Source organism: Stegodyphus dumicola, chromosome 2, assembly GCF_044657685.1.
Source record: "Stegodyphus dumicola isolate Sdum_Otavi_A_Nest chromosome 2, ASM4465768v1".
Lineage (NCBI taxonomy): Eukaryota > Metazoa > Arthropoda > Arachnida > Araneae > Eresidae > Stegodyphus > Stegodyphus dumicola.
Window position 1 is genome coordinate 258365180 of NC_140769.1, and position 15090 is coordinate 258380269.

The following is a 15090-nucleotide window of genomic DNA, read 5'->3' on the forward strand; positions in this document are numbered from 1 at the left end:
CCCGTTTCCGCTGATCTATGGTCCATTGCCAACGTGCTTTACACCACATTAACCGGAAGGAGCGTTTGGACTTTGTGATCAAAAGCTTAGAGGTGGCAGCACGGCCGTGAAAAACCAATCAAATGGACTTTCTTGCGGATGATATTCATCGGAACAACGCTCCTGGATACCTGTTGAAACTCCGAAAGTATGTGGGTCATCTGGGTGAGGTTCCTCCGAATTTCTGTGAACAATACTTGTCGGTCTCTGTCTTCCAGGTCAATGGGTCTGCCAACTCAGGCACATTCCAACAACCATCGCTCAACTTCTACTTCTGAATAACATAGTCCATTACCGATTTTGTGTAATTTATCTCCTTTTGTGTAATTCATTTGATAAATATGCCACTTAAGGATTGGTCTTTTCTATGGTACCCTCCGATTTGACTTTTCTTGAAATCAGGTAACTCTGCACTTCGCGGCATCTTGTATGCGACTAATGCCAATGTTGTTTCCTACACGATATTTCACGGCGGAAGGCGTGACGTATATCAGGACCGCAGATATCGGCATTTGCAGGGATATCCAAAAACTTATTGGTAGACGGTGTATTCCTTACGATGGTCAGCCGGAATGAAGTTCGGTTGAGTTAACCCTTTGGTATCAATCAGTCGTAAATATCAGATATCTATCAGTCGTAAATTTATCACTGAAATAAACTGGTACGTAACTGGAATGCGAACTGAGCTCGTTGATAACCATCAAAAGTTTAGATGTGAGTCTCTAGTACTGGCACACCTGGACTATTCCTTGTTTTAGACTACATGACTGTTACCAAGGATGTTCAGCCGAGACGAAGTGATGATAATTATGTGATGACGAAGATTAATGACATAATTAGAAGATAAATGAATACGACTACGGCTAATATGTTCTAATTAATTGAGAATCAGATAGAGCTGAAATAAAAATGATCATACCATAATGAATAAATAATTTTCTTAATATGAATATCATCTATTCGCACTTTTTTGTATTTTTCCAGATTAGTGGAAGTTTGAACGAAGAATCTACGTATCCTTAAAATATTCCCTATTTAGGCTTTTAAGATCCGCAATCCATATTCCATCCGTAAAAGAAAACACTTGTTCGTTGCTTTTGTTAATGTTCAATACTACTTTTTTCCGCGTTCTTAAGAAAGACTATGCGAAACAAGTGTGACACTGTCTATGAAAACGAGAACTCAATAAGCAAATCTTAGGACACCATATAGCGTTCTCTTACTTGTTGTACGTGCGTGACCGTTAAACCAAAGAATATACATAAGTGGGCACTTCGATTTAATTCAGAATTCTTTGAGAGCTGTCAGACCTATTTAAGGCTGATGATGAAAATTTTGTAATTTTCGCTATTCACAGTAGCAGGAAGTAATGAGTGTTACGAGTTTGGGTTATAAAGTTGATAATTCATTTTTTTGGAAAAGGAAACTTTTCTATCCCCCCCTTTTCCAGTCTAAAAGAGTTGTTAGTTTCGAAATATGATTTTGCGTTGTCTTAGTTGAATGCGTTGTTTCACCTTTCATTTGAGCCCGCTGATATTCGAAAAAAGTAAGTCTGTTATCAATTAATAGACTAAACTTTAAAAAAAAATAATGGATACAGTTCTTAAAAGTATTATTATTATTATTATTTGCTTCATCAAGTGATTGATTTAAATGAAAATGTATTTAGTTCATGATGTATCTATTTAAACAAATTTATTAAATTAAATTTAAATTAATATTTTTATAAAATCTCAGTACATATTTTTTAATTTTCAAATATAAAGATACAACATTTCTATGTTAGTCTAAACTCATCTAATATCCTATAAAATGTTTCGCTATTCCATGTGGGTCATTTCTACCAATAATGTTTCTACCAATAAACTATATTAAACTTTAAAAGAGCCTTTAAGAGCGATCAAAATCCTTCCCCCGATTTGTTTTTAGTATAAAAGTTGTTTAAATTCTGTCCTTTGAATTTAAGTTTTGCTTTCCACAGATCAACCTACAATATTATTTTAAGTTACCGAATCATTTTTTTGTAACCATGCTCATCGTAAGTGAAAGTTAAAGGTAAAATATATTTTGTTATTCCATTTCATTAGAAATAAAAAAAAAAAATAAAAAATAAAAAATAAAAAAAATAAAAATATAAAAATGTTTTTATATTTTAGTGTCCCTTGGAGTTCACTACAGCGGAGTTAACTGTATATTTGGTTCTTAACATGAACAGTTGTATTGCATTAGCAACAGCTTTGAGAATACTTATTATGATATAGATCTAAAGTTATACTGCTGAAAATAAATCTTCATTCTAAGTATGTCTGTAATTTTTCAGGCATGCTCGGAAATTTGCAGAATAAAGCAAATGATGGACACGGTTGGTTGCGTTGCTACATCAATATCGTATCCACATAACCATTCCTCTTGTAGTATAAGTTAGTATTAATATGTTATCACTTATCATAATTAATAAAAATATTTTTAATAAAATAAATTAAGCTATAGAATTGTGAATTGCTGTCAGATTTCAGTTTAGAGTTACAAATATTCTCAGTTATGCGTTTTTAGTTGTAGCTTACAATAACGTAGTTTTTAAGATAAATTTTTTGTGTTTTTTATTTTTGGTATGTTTAGATTACTATGCACCTGAGAAGATGATTGAGAAATGCTCTAGAGAATGCAATGAAGCTTGCGAGTAAGTCTCTTAATTAATAACGGGGCTCTTAAATTTATGCAAAATTGAGTTTCTATTAATAAGGAGTCGTAGTGGATAGCTATCGTACTTTTCGGGGAAGGTGGTGTTACTGTTGTTCCGTGCGTAGGGTTTTGTAATGGATTGAACGCACACAGAACCGATGATAGCTTGACAAAAATTATTTTCCGCAAAGAAACACTAGACAGTTCTGGAACTTCCCAAAAAGCTATTCCTTCTCAGTATCACAGAGCACAAACAGTAGTTACCAGTTACCCATTCGAACTACTCAGAACGTTAAACACAACGCACTGCAAAAGAAACGAAAAAGAAACACTTGGCAGTTCTGGAACTTTCCACAAAACTACTCGTACAGCTCTTCTCAATATCACAAAGCACAATCAGTAGTTACCAGTTACCCTACAAGTTCTTTCCGAAAGTCACGTGCTCAGTTAATACATACAGCGGAGCACAAACTCAATTCTACACTCGCCATGGTCCCTTCCCACATTATCTTAAGAGATTCGGCAAACGAGCGTCAGAATTGTGTGAATGTGGTGCGGTAGGTGATGCAGATCACTTCCTCTTCAGCTGCCCACAAACCGATAAACAGCATTTAAAATTGCCAAGCAGTGAATACTGGCCGCAATGGGCGGAGAATACCTGCGGCAACAAGCAGACGAAAACTAAAATAGAGGAGGTAATCAGGCCATGCTCAGCAAGATACTAAGAAATTCTCCCCCTCCCTTGAGAATTGTATCTTCGCAGCATAATTTTAATAGCAATTCAAAATACTACAACAACTGAAAATCAACACTAGAAAAATAGCTCACCTCGTAGAATAGTAACAGGTCTGTAAGAGCAAAACTATCGTAATGTAAGCATATTACTATCCAGTTTGTATGTACTTGATAAAAATAATATTGTAAAGCAGTTTAAATGACATTGAAAATCCAGTCAATGTGTAAACGAATTACGAGTTTAATTTGATTATCTCAGTAAAAGTATTGTAAATATGAATTCATATAATATTTAAATGTACACATAGCTGTCATGATTTTATATATCTATCATATGTAACTTGTACAGGACATTGATTGTTATCAACATATCTATGCTTATACACAGGCCTTGTATGCCCATGTAATATTTATATGTATATTTTTACACGGAGGAAATTTTCCCTTCTGCCAGGATGACTATTAACACTGTAAGACTTTTACAACAAAGTCAGGTCAGTGGTTATCTCAGGCGGCGCTCAGTTACTAGTTACCAATTCAAACTACTGGGAAAGTTAAACACAACGTAGTGCAAAGTACATCTAAAAGGCGAAGCTGTCACGGATGAAAATTCCGCAGTCGCTCTGAACTCACAACTACTGAGAAATTGATGCTCTCTCTTCGGTATTATACAGTTTTCTCCGGCTGCCGAGAAATCTTTAGTTTCATCTACTTCACGAAATTACTGAAAGGCATATGAAGGGCGTATACCGTTACAATGGTGACGACAAAAATTGGTCGCTAAAACCATCGCCAACTTGGTACCTCCTATCACATGGAAATAAGTTCGATTGAACTGAACGCATATTACTTGGAAACTAGTTAATGATGACAGGGTATGATTTACAAATAATCTTGAGCACACGCATCATTTCAAGCAATCGAGGAAAGCAAAAGCTGTAATAGTGTTGTATGAAACAATGTTAAATTGCAACTAGTGAAGTAGCTCATACAGTTGGCCACATCATCTAAACATATGGACAGCTGATAAACAAACAAATAAATTGAAAATATGCATATCAGTCGGACCAGATTTACACTTCACAAAGGCCAGAAATTATTTGAGATATGAGGCCTGTCATAAGTGATACAGAAAAGTTTTCTCTAATGGAATTTGGGATAATTTTTTTTTGGAGGGCCCTAAAAAAAGTAGGGACCCTAATGTATGCAGTTTATACGTAAATACGACATTGCAGATCAATACAGAGATATTCAACTTTGTATGGGTAAACAGTGTTGAGCGCAGAGAGGAAAATGTGCCACTGTGCCCCTATTGCAGCGGAAATCATACGTTGTGGATGTGTCTGGAATAGGCTACATGTGGCTTGACATGGCTGAATAGGTAGTGGCATCATACGTAATGACTGAGCCAATTTTCTTTTGTGCAGATTTGTTACTTCTAGTGGTAGCGTCGGAGAGGAGGGAAAGGAGGAGTAATGGAGGGGAGTGTTAGAGGTAAGGAGGCTAGTGTTAGAGAGGAATTGTGCCACTATGCTTCTATTGCAGCGGAAATTTGAAGTTTGGAAGTGTCTGGAATAGGCTGCATGTGGCTTGATATGAAAGGAGGAGTAATGGAGGGGAGTGTTAGAGGTAAGGAGGCTAGTGTTAGAGAGGAATTGTGCCACTATGCTTCTATTGCAGCTGAAATTTGACGTTTGGAAGTGTCTGGAATAGGCTGCATATGGCTTGATATGAAAGGAGGAGTAATGGAGGGGAGTGTTAGAGGTAAGGAGGCTAGTGTTAGAGAGGAATTGTGCCACTATGCTTCTATTGCAGCTGAAATTTGACGTTTGGAAGTGTCTGGAATAGGCTGCATATGGCTTGATATGAAAGGAGGAGTAATGGAGGGGAGTGTTAGAGGTAAGGAGGCTAGTGTTAGAGAGGAATTGTGCCACTATGCTTCTATTGCAGCGGAAATTTGACGTTTGGAAGTGTCTGGAATAGGCTGCATATGGCTTGATATGAAAGGAGGAGTAATGGAGGGGAGTGTTAGAGGTAAGGAGGCTAGTGTTAGAGAGGAATTGTGCCACTATGCTTCTATTGCAGCTGAAATTTGACGTTTGGAAGTGTCTGGAATAGGCTGCATATGGCTTGATATGAAAGGAGGAGTAATGGAGGGGAGTGTTAGAGGTAAGGAGGCTAGTGTTAGAGAGGAATTGTGCCACTGTGCTTCTATTGCAGCGGAAATTCGACGTTTGGAAGTGTCTGGAATAGGCTGCATATGGCTTGATATGAAAGGAGGAGTAATGGAGGGGAGTGTTAGAGGTAAGGAGGCTAGTGTTAGAGAGGAATTGCTGGACTCCTTTGCTGGACATTTTGCAAATCCCCTTGCTTTCGCATTTTATTTTTACAATTTCATGCTTAGGTTATTTTTCCATTTTATTTATAAAGACTTTTTTTAATTTCAGAGAAAGGTCTTATAATTTAAGAGTAGAAGTGAAAGGAGATATACCCAAGGTAACTATCAACTATTTCGAATTTTAAACATATGAAGACATAAATACTATTTACAGTAAAACTTAAGACTTAAACAGTATAACTTAAACAGTAAACCAAAGACGAACAAAATTTACTGTGTAACGGAAAGCCAACCTTTTCTAAAACTGAGTACCTTATAGATAAGATAAAAATACCGAAAAATATAATAACATGAATAAGTAATTAATTACGCCTAGAGTAATATACAAAAAAGCACCTCAAAGTGGTTTCCAAATGTTTAAAGATATAATACTTATTAAACATTGTTGAAATTAATGGAATGTGTGATTGACCAGAAAACTCATCGACAATAAAAAAGAGAACTTTATGAAAAACAAGAAACTAGTGATATATCTCTTAAGATGAAGAATTGAGCTATTTACTGCAAATCATCTTCCTTGCAGTATCACGACTTGCAAAAAGTTTTTTTAAACATAATGCTTTTTGCCTTTGAATCATGCAAGCAAAAAATGGTTTTTTATTTTGTTATATTCTTAAATATCTATTAAAAATTCTGTTGGGGACTCAACATGACTTGTATGGCCATTAAATTATACATATCTTTCCCCCTTCACTTCATTTAAGCTTATTTCCTGGAATTATTCTAATTTAATTATCCGATCTCTCAGGAGAAGTTGAAAACGACATAAAAAATTCCATATTTTGAATTTAAATACCACGATCAAATTTTGTCATCCGAGAGTCAGACTTCTGGTATTTTAGTTTCTTCATAAAGAGTATCAAACTTTGCCAACTCTAAGTATAGGAATGGGAGACCACATTGAAATTCAGATTTCGTTATTTGTCCAAAATTAATGTTTCGTTTTGTATTTGATATTGCCAAAACAGGAATAATTTCGTTTTTTAATACACTTCTGTAATTGGCAGTATATGACCACGACCAACCGTTGCGAAAATAAAAGGACTTTGAATTGAGGTAAGGGTGAGTGGGTAATATACAGGGTGTTTATAAGTGAATGGTGCATTTTTTTTAAAGTCAATATAATATATCGATGTATTAGTTTATATGGGTAAAACTTACAGCATAAGCAGCGTGTCCAAGTTTTTGGTGTATTAAATCACAATCCTTCGATATGTGCACCCTTGGTTACACGACACACATCTACACGGTAATCAAATTCTTCCCATACACGTGTAGCATGTCCCCCGCTACGGTCTGCAATACATGCTTTATCCGGTCACAAACTTTATCAAGGGACACGGGCATTGGCGGTACATAAACTAGGTCCTTAAAAAACTCCCAAAGAAGGCTATGGAAGAATTTTTTTGTTTGTTGTTGCAGTATGTCCAATCCAGCGTTGGTGAAAAACACGATTAAAAAGCTCTCTTACATCCCTGTGAAAATGGAGCGGAGCACTGTCCAGTTGCAAAATGTAATCATCATAATTGCATTCCGCTTGGGTAGCAACCAGGTTTCCAACATGTATAGAAATGAGTCGCCGATCACAGTTTCTTGTTCGACGAAAAATGGGCAATGCACGTTCTCTCAGAAAACTGCACACAAAATGTGCACTGAAACCACATAGTACCTGGCCACTTCAAAACGGATCACAAAGAGAGCCTTTTCCTGCTGCGGCATCATCTTGGAAACTGACGCTGCGGCTGCTCGGTAAGCATGAAAAGCAAGCAGCAGTGGCACGAGAAACTTGAACAGTTGTCAATGCTTATGGTATAGGTTTTATCTCGGGTAAGATAATACACCGATTTATTATTATTTTTTAAAACCGGACCATTCATTTATAAACGCCCTATATGGATATGGATATGGAGAAATGTGGTGGACATCCATTGTTTAACCATTGGCAATGTGGGTATTGTCCAGCCACACTAGATACCCAGATAATTTAGACCCCACAGGACTTACAGGGGATCCTGCCAGGCGTTGCTTGCAATGCTTTGTATTTTACCATACCGCGGGCTGTGCCTTTCTTTTCCCCTTAAATATACATTGGTGTTTTTACAGTTGGTGCCTTTCGAACGTACATGCTATGGAGGGCAGCTCCAGGTCTGCTTGCATACTATGTTTTAAGTAATAGCTTTGTTATATTATTCTAGTTTGTGCTGCATAGCTCAGTGCCTCTTGTGGACAGGAAGTTCAAGCACCCACTCTTACCGCCCACTTATCTGCTATAAATAACTAAATATGCGTTTGGTACTACCGATCGCAATAAAAAAGGGAAGGGCACAATTAAGATGTTATAGCAGTCCCATGTAAAAAGTTTCAACGTTCTACGGCTAATCGTTTTCCAGTTATGTGAGATACTTGCGCAAATACATACGTGCAGATGTCACGAAAAGAATCCCCTTTGAGACAATTTTGAATCCATTGTACAACTGGTTTTGGAATAAAGAGCTCTTTATTCTGTGCGTACACGACATAACGCAAAAAAAAAAAAAAAAAAAAAAAAAAAAAAAAATGCCAAAATACATTCGGGAATGGTCAAAATGGAATATTTCCTTATAACTATGATACACGACATTTTTAATCCAAGAATTCCTCCCAATTCTATGTTAGGACATGGAATTCGGAGGAGGTCAAATGTTTTATGTTAAGAATAGAACGGGCGGAATAGCAATTACCTTTAATTAAGTTATCCCTTCCTGTAGATAGTTTATAAATAAATTCTAAGTTGTTTATAAACCTTCTGGCTCAATGTTAGTTACAAACACTACACGTTTTCATTATTCTATTCTCCTATACAATGGACAATGATAAATGTATACGCTCATGTACACATCAGTTCTCATGCTTTCATTTGAAAATATTGCATCGATCGAAATATCGCATAGGCTATCTGTTAAAGTATCCGGACCTCCCTTTAAAAAAGTGGAGCTGGAAGGTAACTTTATTTGATGAGTAACCGAAAGCTATAAAAGTGTTGTTAGTGGTTTTTCAGATTATATTTATGCGCTTGCGAGACAATGACTAAGTCAAAGGAGCTTAGTGACTTTGGTCGTGACTGTACAGTGGGATGCCACTTTTCTGGGAAATCCGTTCATGAAATTTCGGACATTCTGCAGAAGCCAAAATCCACTGTGAATGATATAATTGTGAAGTAGAAACGTCTAGGCAATGAAACTGTAGAAAAACGAAGTGGCAGGCAGAAAACGTTAGTGAATGCAGCCGTGGAACTCTGAAAAGGGTAGTGAAACAAAATCGGAAGCCCTCGTTGGTTGAAATCAATTAGGAGTTCCAAAGCTCATCAGGCGTTGGTGCTAGCAGAAATGACTGCTCACCGAGCGTTAAAAAACCTGGGATTCGATAAGCGGAACAACACTCCCCAGAATGCAAAACGTCGATTGTAATGGTGCAGAGGTCACCGTTGTTGAACTGTGGATAAGTGGTAAAATTTTCGTTTGAATGATGAATCTCACTTTACAATCTGGCAGTCCAATGGACACGTCTAGGTTTGGTGGATGCTCGGTTTGTTAAAGGTGCCGGTAAAGTTTGGTGGTGGGCATCATGGTGTGAGGTATTTTTTAAAAGTTTGGCCTGGTTCCTTTAGTTCCTGTGTTTGGCAACGTGAACTCTGAGATATACGTGGTTGTGGACAATGCTGCTTTTCCAACTCTATGGCAATATTTAGGAGAAAGACCATTTTTCTTTTTGCAGAATAAATGCTCTATTCTCACATCGAGAACTTGTTCAGCCATAGTTTGAAGAAATGAATGTTCAAAAACTGGATTGGCCTTCTCAGAGCCCCGATATAAAACCCACAGAACACCTTTGGGACAAATTGGAATGCAGATTACGTACCAAGCCAAATCGAGCATCCTAACTGTTAGCACTCACTTTAGTTGTAATGGACGCTTGGAAGTCCCTTCCTGTGACCACCTATCAAAAACTGGGGAAATTTTTCCTAGATGTGTGACAGCTGTCATCAGTGCAAAACAAATACCAACATCATATTAATATATGCCTCAGGACTCTAATATTCCGTACCTCTAGGTGTTTGGATATTTTTGGTCAGATAGTGTATAGTAATCGTTTGGTCATATAGTGTATAGTAATCCGTTTGGTCATATAGTGTATAATAATCATTTGGTCATATAGTGCTTCGGATTAAAAAATCAATGACTTAACAACCAGAAATTTTTTAAAAGCAGCATATCTTTAGAGCTTCCGATAGATCGTTAGGCGTTGCCATTTCTTTTTAAATCTTTCCTGAGTTTATAATATCCTTGTTCAAATTTTCTTAACAAGATAACCAACTCCATTTGTTACTTTAGCGCTTTATTTTTTAATATTACTTTCTTTGTATATACGCTACATAAAACTGAACAACAAAATTTTTAAAAGCAATATATCTTTGGAATTTCTAATAGTGTTTAATTCTTGATATAATTTTTTTTATATTCGTCATATTATTTATATCTGGTACATTATTTCTTTGAAATTAATACATCGTGATACTATTTGGTGACAACATCCTTTTTTTTAAAGTGATTCAACACAAATCGGAAACGAACACAAATTTCAGAACTGAGATTATACATTTAACTGTTCCATAACTAGAGTTCGTGTTAACAATGAGCTTATTTTAAATACCTAATATGAAAAGTTTTGGTATTTATCATAATAGATTTTTTAAGGAAGTTTGTTTACAGCTTCAAATAAATTATGGCTACCGGTTTATCAATTTTAACCAAAATCTAATATGTTGTTCAAGTTTTGAATACTAAAATGGAAACGCTTTTGATTATATTTTAATATAGTTTTTGATTAAAAACTTCTACATACCAGCTTTAAAATGATTCTTTTATTTAGTAATCTAAAATATTTTTCTGTTGATATAATTGGTAATTGTTGATATAATTGGTAATTGTGTGATTTTGTAATCTCTGTCTTTTACAACTTCAGTCACGGGACACTATGGCGCTTGTTTAGAGGCTGATTCTCATCGCATTTCGCTAAATTTAGGTATAATAAAAATGAAAAAGTTTTGAAATATTATAAAAATTACCTATGTTAAACGGGAGCAAACGATATCAGCGAAACGAAGTATCAAATTACCACGAATTTGATTTCGAAAGTGCAGTTGAAAGTAACGCAACGAAAAGGAATTTGCTTTTTTTATAATATTCCGAAATTTGTTTTTATTTTGAGATTTAAAGAAATTTTTATCTTACTTTCACCCAGTTAATTATTCATCACATTATAATGAAGTTTATGGAAAAACTTCTACGATAAGAAAAACACGTTCTAAATTTGAAAAAATGAAAAGTATTTCTGATACATTTTTTTCTTTATTTTGCAGTGTGATTTGAGTGAATTTGCAGGATGCAAGTAAGTTTCATATTAATATCTTTTATTTATTTCTTCAAATGCCTCGTTTATATTTTGTCAGACAAATAATAATCCCATTTACACAATATTTTAAAAAGTTTCGTAGTATTTTGTTTTTCTTGCCCATTTTACAGATAATGCAAAAAGTTTTGATTATGGATATGCTAATAGGGCATGCTATACGCAGACTATTTAAAAATACCTAAAGCTAAGTTTATGCTAAGAAAATGTGAGATTTGTGGAACACAAATTTTCATTCAGATTATTTTTTGCTCCTGAAGAAGAAGGAATCAATGTTTGATCGTCCTCAAAATCTATAGAGCTAAAAATGTACTCCAAAATAAAATTGCTTTTTTTTTACCTAATTTTGAGTTTTAGACTGGCTAGCTTCTCTTCCAGTTTGAGTTTCGTTTCCAATTTGGAATTTTTATTGTTTAGCCTTCTATGCAAAATTGCTTTTAACAATGTGCAACTGATATCTCGTTGACAGAAATTGTGCATTTCTTCGTAGAAAGTCATTGAAATATTCTTAAATTCCCTTTCAAAGGTCTGAAATGTTTCAAGAAGGATTGTAGAGCATGTTAGATACTCGTAGAGGAAGACTTTAATAAAGAATAGCCAAACTTCCAGTTACTAGCTGGCCAGTCTTCCAGTTGCTAACTGGCTAGTCTGTCATTCGCTAGCTGGCGAATATTCCAATTGCTAGCTGGAGGATATTCCAGTTGCTGAATGGGCGATCTCCCACTTGCAAGCTGGACTGTTTTTCATTTGCTAGCTAGCCAATATTCCAGTTACTAGTTGGCCAGTCTTCCAGTTGCTAGCTGGCTAGTCTGTCATTTGCTAGCTGGCGAATATTTCAATTGCCAGCTGGAGAATATTCCAGTTGCTGACTGGGCGATCTTCCACTTGCAAGCTGGACTGTTTTTTATTTGCTAGCTAGCCAATATTCCAGTTACTAGCTGGTTAATCTTTCAGGTATTTGGTAGCAGGCCAATCTGCCAGCTACTAGCTGGCCGTGGTACGCGCTGGGAGGATTAGCAATTATTTATATAGTGCCCTTGATGATGAAATAAATTTTAATTTAGAGAAAAGTAAATAAGCTGTACGGGTTAAAACTGTTGAATAAGGTGTGAATGATTAAAACCAGTTACATTATTTTTTGTATTAAACCATCTGATAATGGATGCACTGTGCGAAACAGCTTTGTCGTTTTCTGTTATTTATTCTTCCGATCTCACATAACAAGAAATCGCATAAGTTGAAACAGAATTTTCTTTCAACTGCTGTCTGTAAGTTGAACAAATTTTTGAGAAAGTTAATTAGTAGCTAATCATAACGAGCAATTGCATTACGTATTTTATTCATCCTGTTTACTACCAGAGTTAAAAATGGTATATGTAGAACAATCACTAGATCTCTCGCTGGCGACTTTTTAAGAGCAAAAATTAATTTAAAAATAAGGAGTTGAGTACGTAATTTCTGGTATCACCTGGCATCTTCCTTTTAGACTAAAAAATTTCAATTCCGAAACTTTTTTCCGCAATGGTGAACATTTCCTATTGAAGCATTTGTCCGGAATAGCCGAATCCGTTAGTCATTTAGCTGCCTCATCACCAAGGGCTTTATCCAGGATGCATCACAAAAAGTAACTGAACTCTATCTTCGCGTAACGTTCCCGAAGATAGAGAAAAGGACATAGTACATAAAACCTCGTCTTTCATGAAAAGTTGAGCCCAGACGCTTGGTTTCAGTACAGAAGTCAGAATGTGAGAAACATGCATACAGTGAAACAGATGCTTCATTACTTAATTTCTTTAAAAATAATACAGGGTAATAATATTTTATGGCAACAGTTTGAAAAATGATACACAGTTTATAGCAATTCAATGCGAAATGCCGTTTGAGACTAATGCCCCATTCGGGAGTAGCGTCCCTTTTGGGCTAAAAATAAATAAACACGATATTAAGCGTATAAAATAAATGAAAACTGAATTTAGTGTTACTGTAGCTGTAAGAAGGAGAAGGCACGGTATCAGGGTAACATGATGAAAAAGATGTAGTTGTTTAGATGCGAAAATACCATTCACAAAAATAAATAAAGGCCTTTATGAGTTAGCTTTTTATTACCTTTCATAAAAATATCAGATAAATATCTTTAAGAGACATCTTCTTTTATCTTTTTTTTTTGCTCTCTTCCCTCCAGGCCGAATTCATTATCCTGTTAAGTCACGTGCTGCCAGACTTTGCTAATGAGAGCTAAGCAATAAAAAATATTAAAATTATGTTTTCAGAAGTCCCTTACTGTTAATTGCATAAGCATAAATTATTTAAAAATACATAAAAGCAAGAACCAGAAAATACCACCAAGACAATCACATTTTGAATGTTGGTAACTCGAAACATCTTTCGTTATCCGAGGTATTTTTTGTTCAGATAACCTGTTCGTGAGCCGAATTGTTCGTAAAATGAGGCTTTCGTGATCCGAGATTCCACTGTGTAGCTATCTGATTAAATAGGCAAGCCAGTTTGACGTTTGTCGAAGGAAACTATCTCTCATTAAAATCGATTACGAAGGACTACGAAACATCGCTACCATTTTGTTAGCAACCGACAACTAATGCCGATTAGTAAAATTAATTTCATATAGTATCTTTTCTTTATATATATAAGTGTGTGTCGCCGATAGTTTATTGTTGCCACTCGGAAAAATGAGCGCGGAAATTAACGTTTTCGCAGTTTTTAATTAATATCTCGGCTTATTAAAGTCGTACGAAGATGAGAACGGTATCGATGGATTCGAAGAATTTTTTGGAATCCGAGGATACGGGTCTTGAATTCCAATTCGGCGCCGTTCCGTAGATATTCGAAAAAAAAAAAAAAAAAAAGAAAGAATTTGGCACGAGGCCAAATCCCTCTAATAGGAAAAACCGAAGAAAGAAAGTGGAGAATGTAGGAAAAATGTAGGAAAAAATTAATTTTTAATTAAAATCTCGGCTAATTAAAGTCCCAAGAAGACACGAATGGTCAAAATGACGTGCCACGGACCTGCGGAATCCAACGGTGTGCTTCGCTAAGCCTAGGAGCCAGCCGTTTCGGAGAAGATGATGTTACTTCACCCCATATATATATATATATATATATATATATGGCTTAAGTGTCTGTTTATCGATGATAGTTTATTGGTTACTTGCGTAACTGTACTACTGTACTAGCCAATGGGGTGAAGTTGCCACGGCACAGGGTTGCCGTTTCAATTGACACGTAGACAATTTCCTGTAAAACTTGCCTTTGCTATGACCATCCATAAGTATCAGGGCCAAATGTTTAAGCGTTTTGGCATTTTTTTTATCTGAGCCTACATTTGGACACGGTCAAATTTATGTTGCCTGTTCAAGAGTTCTTAAAAGAACGCACGTAAAATTAAAAATAATGGATGGTACTCTGCAAGGCGAGCTTAAAAATGATGGAAAGATCTGCACAAGAAATGTTGTGTACAAAGAGATCTTTGACATGTGAATTAACATTTCCTTATTTAAATCACCTTTATTGATGGAGCTAGCGGTGGGCTCTTAAGAAATGTACCGCTAGTAGTTTCCTTCGCTGCACTCTACTTTAAGCAATTAAGCAAGTAGAAGGGGGAAACCCCGTGGGGCAGTGAGCAAAGGGGCGTTCTCGCCGCCTGCCCTGGGTAATTCAGTTTCAATTAGCAGACACCTTTGCACAAAGCATTTTAATTACAATTTATAATATCTAGAACAACGGTCATTTCGTATGACCGCCGGGCTTTCTAGTATTTTATAACAGTATTA

General features: G+C 35.8%; 1 protein-coding gene across 1 annotated transcript in view; it reads left to right on the forward strand.

The window, feature by feature from the left end:
* Positions 1–15090, forward strand: part of LOC118201209 (acid-sensing ion channel 2-like) — a 68965-nt gene that overhangs the window by 45109 nt on the left and 8766 nt on the right. The window contains exons 9-12 of the mRNA XM_035373265.2: positions 2360–2459; positions 2659–2719; positions 5904–5952; positions 11253–11281. Coding sequence (XP_035229156.1) covers positions 2360–2459; positions 2659–2719; positions 5904–5952; positions 11253–11281 — 239 coding nt within the window. The remainder of the gene's footprint in view (positions 1–2359; positions 2460–2658; positions 2720–5903; positions 5953–11252; positions 11282–15090) is intronic.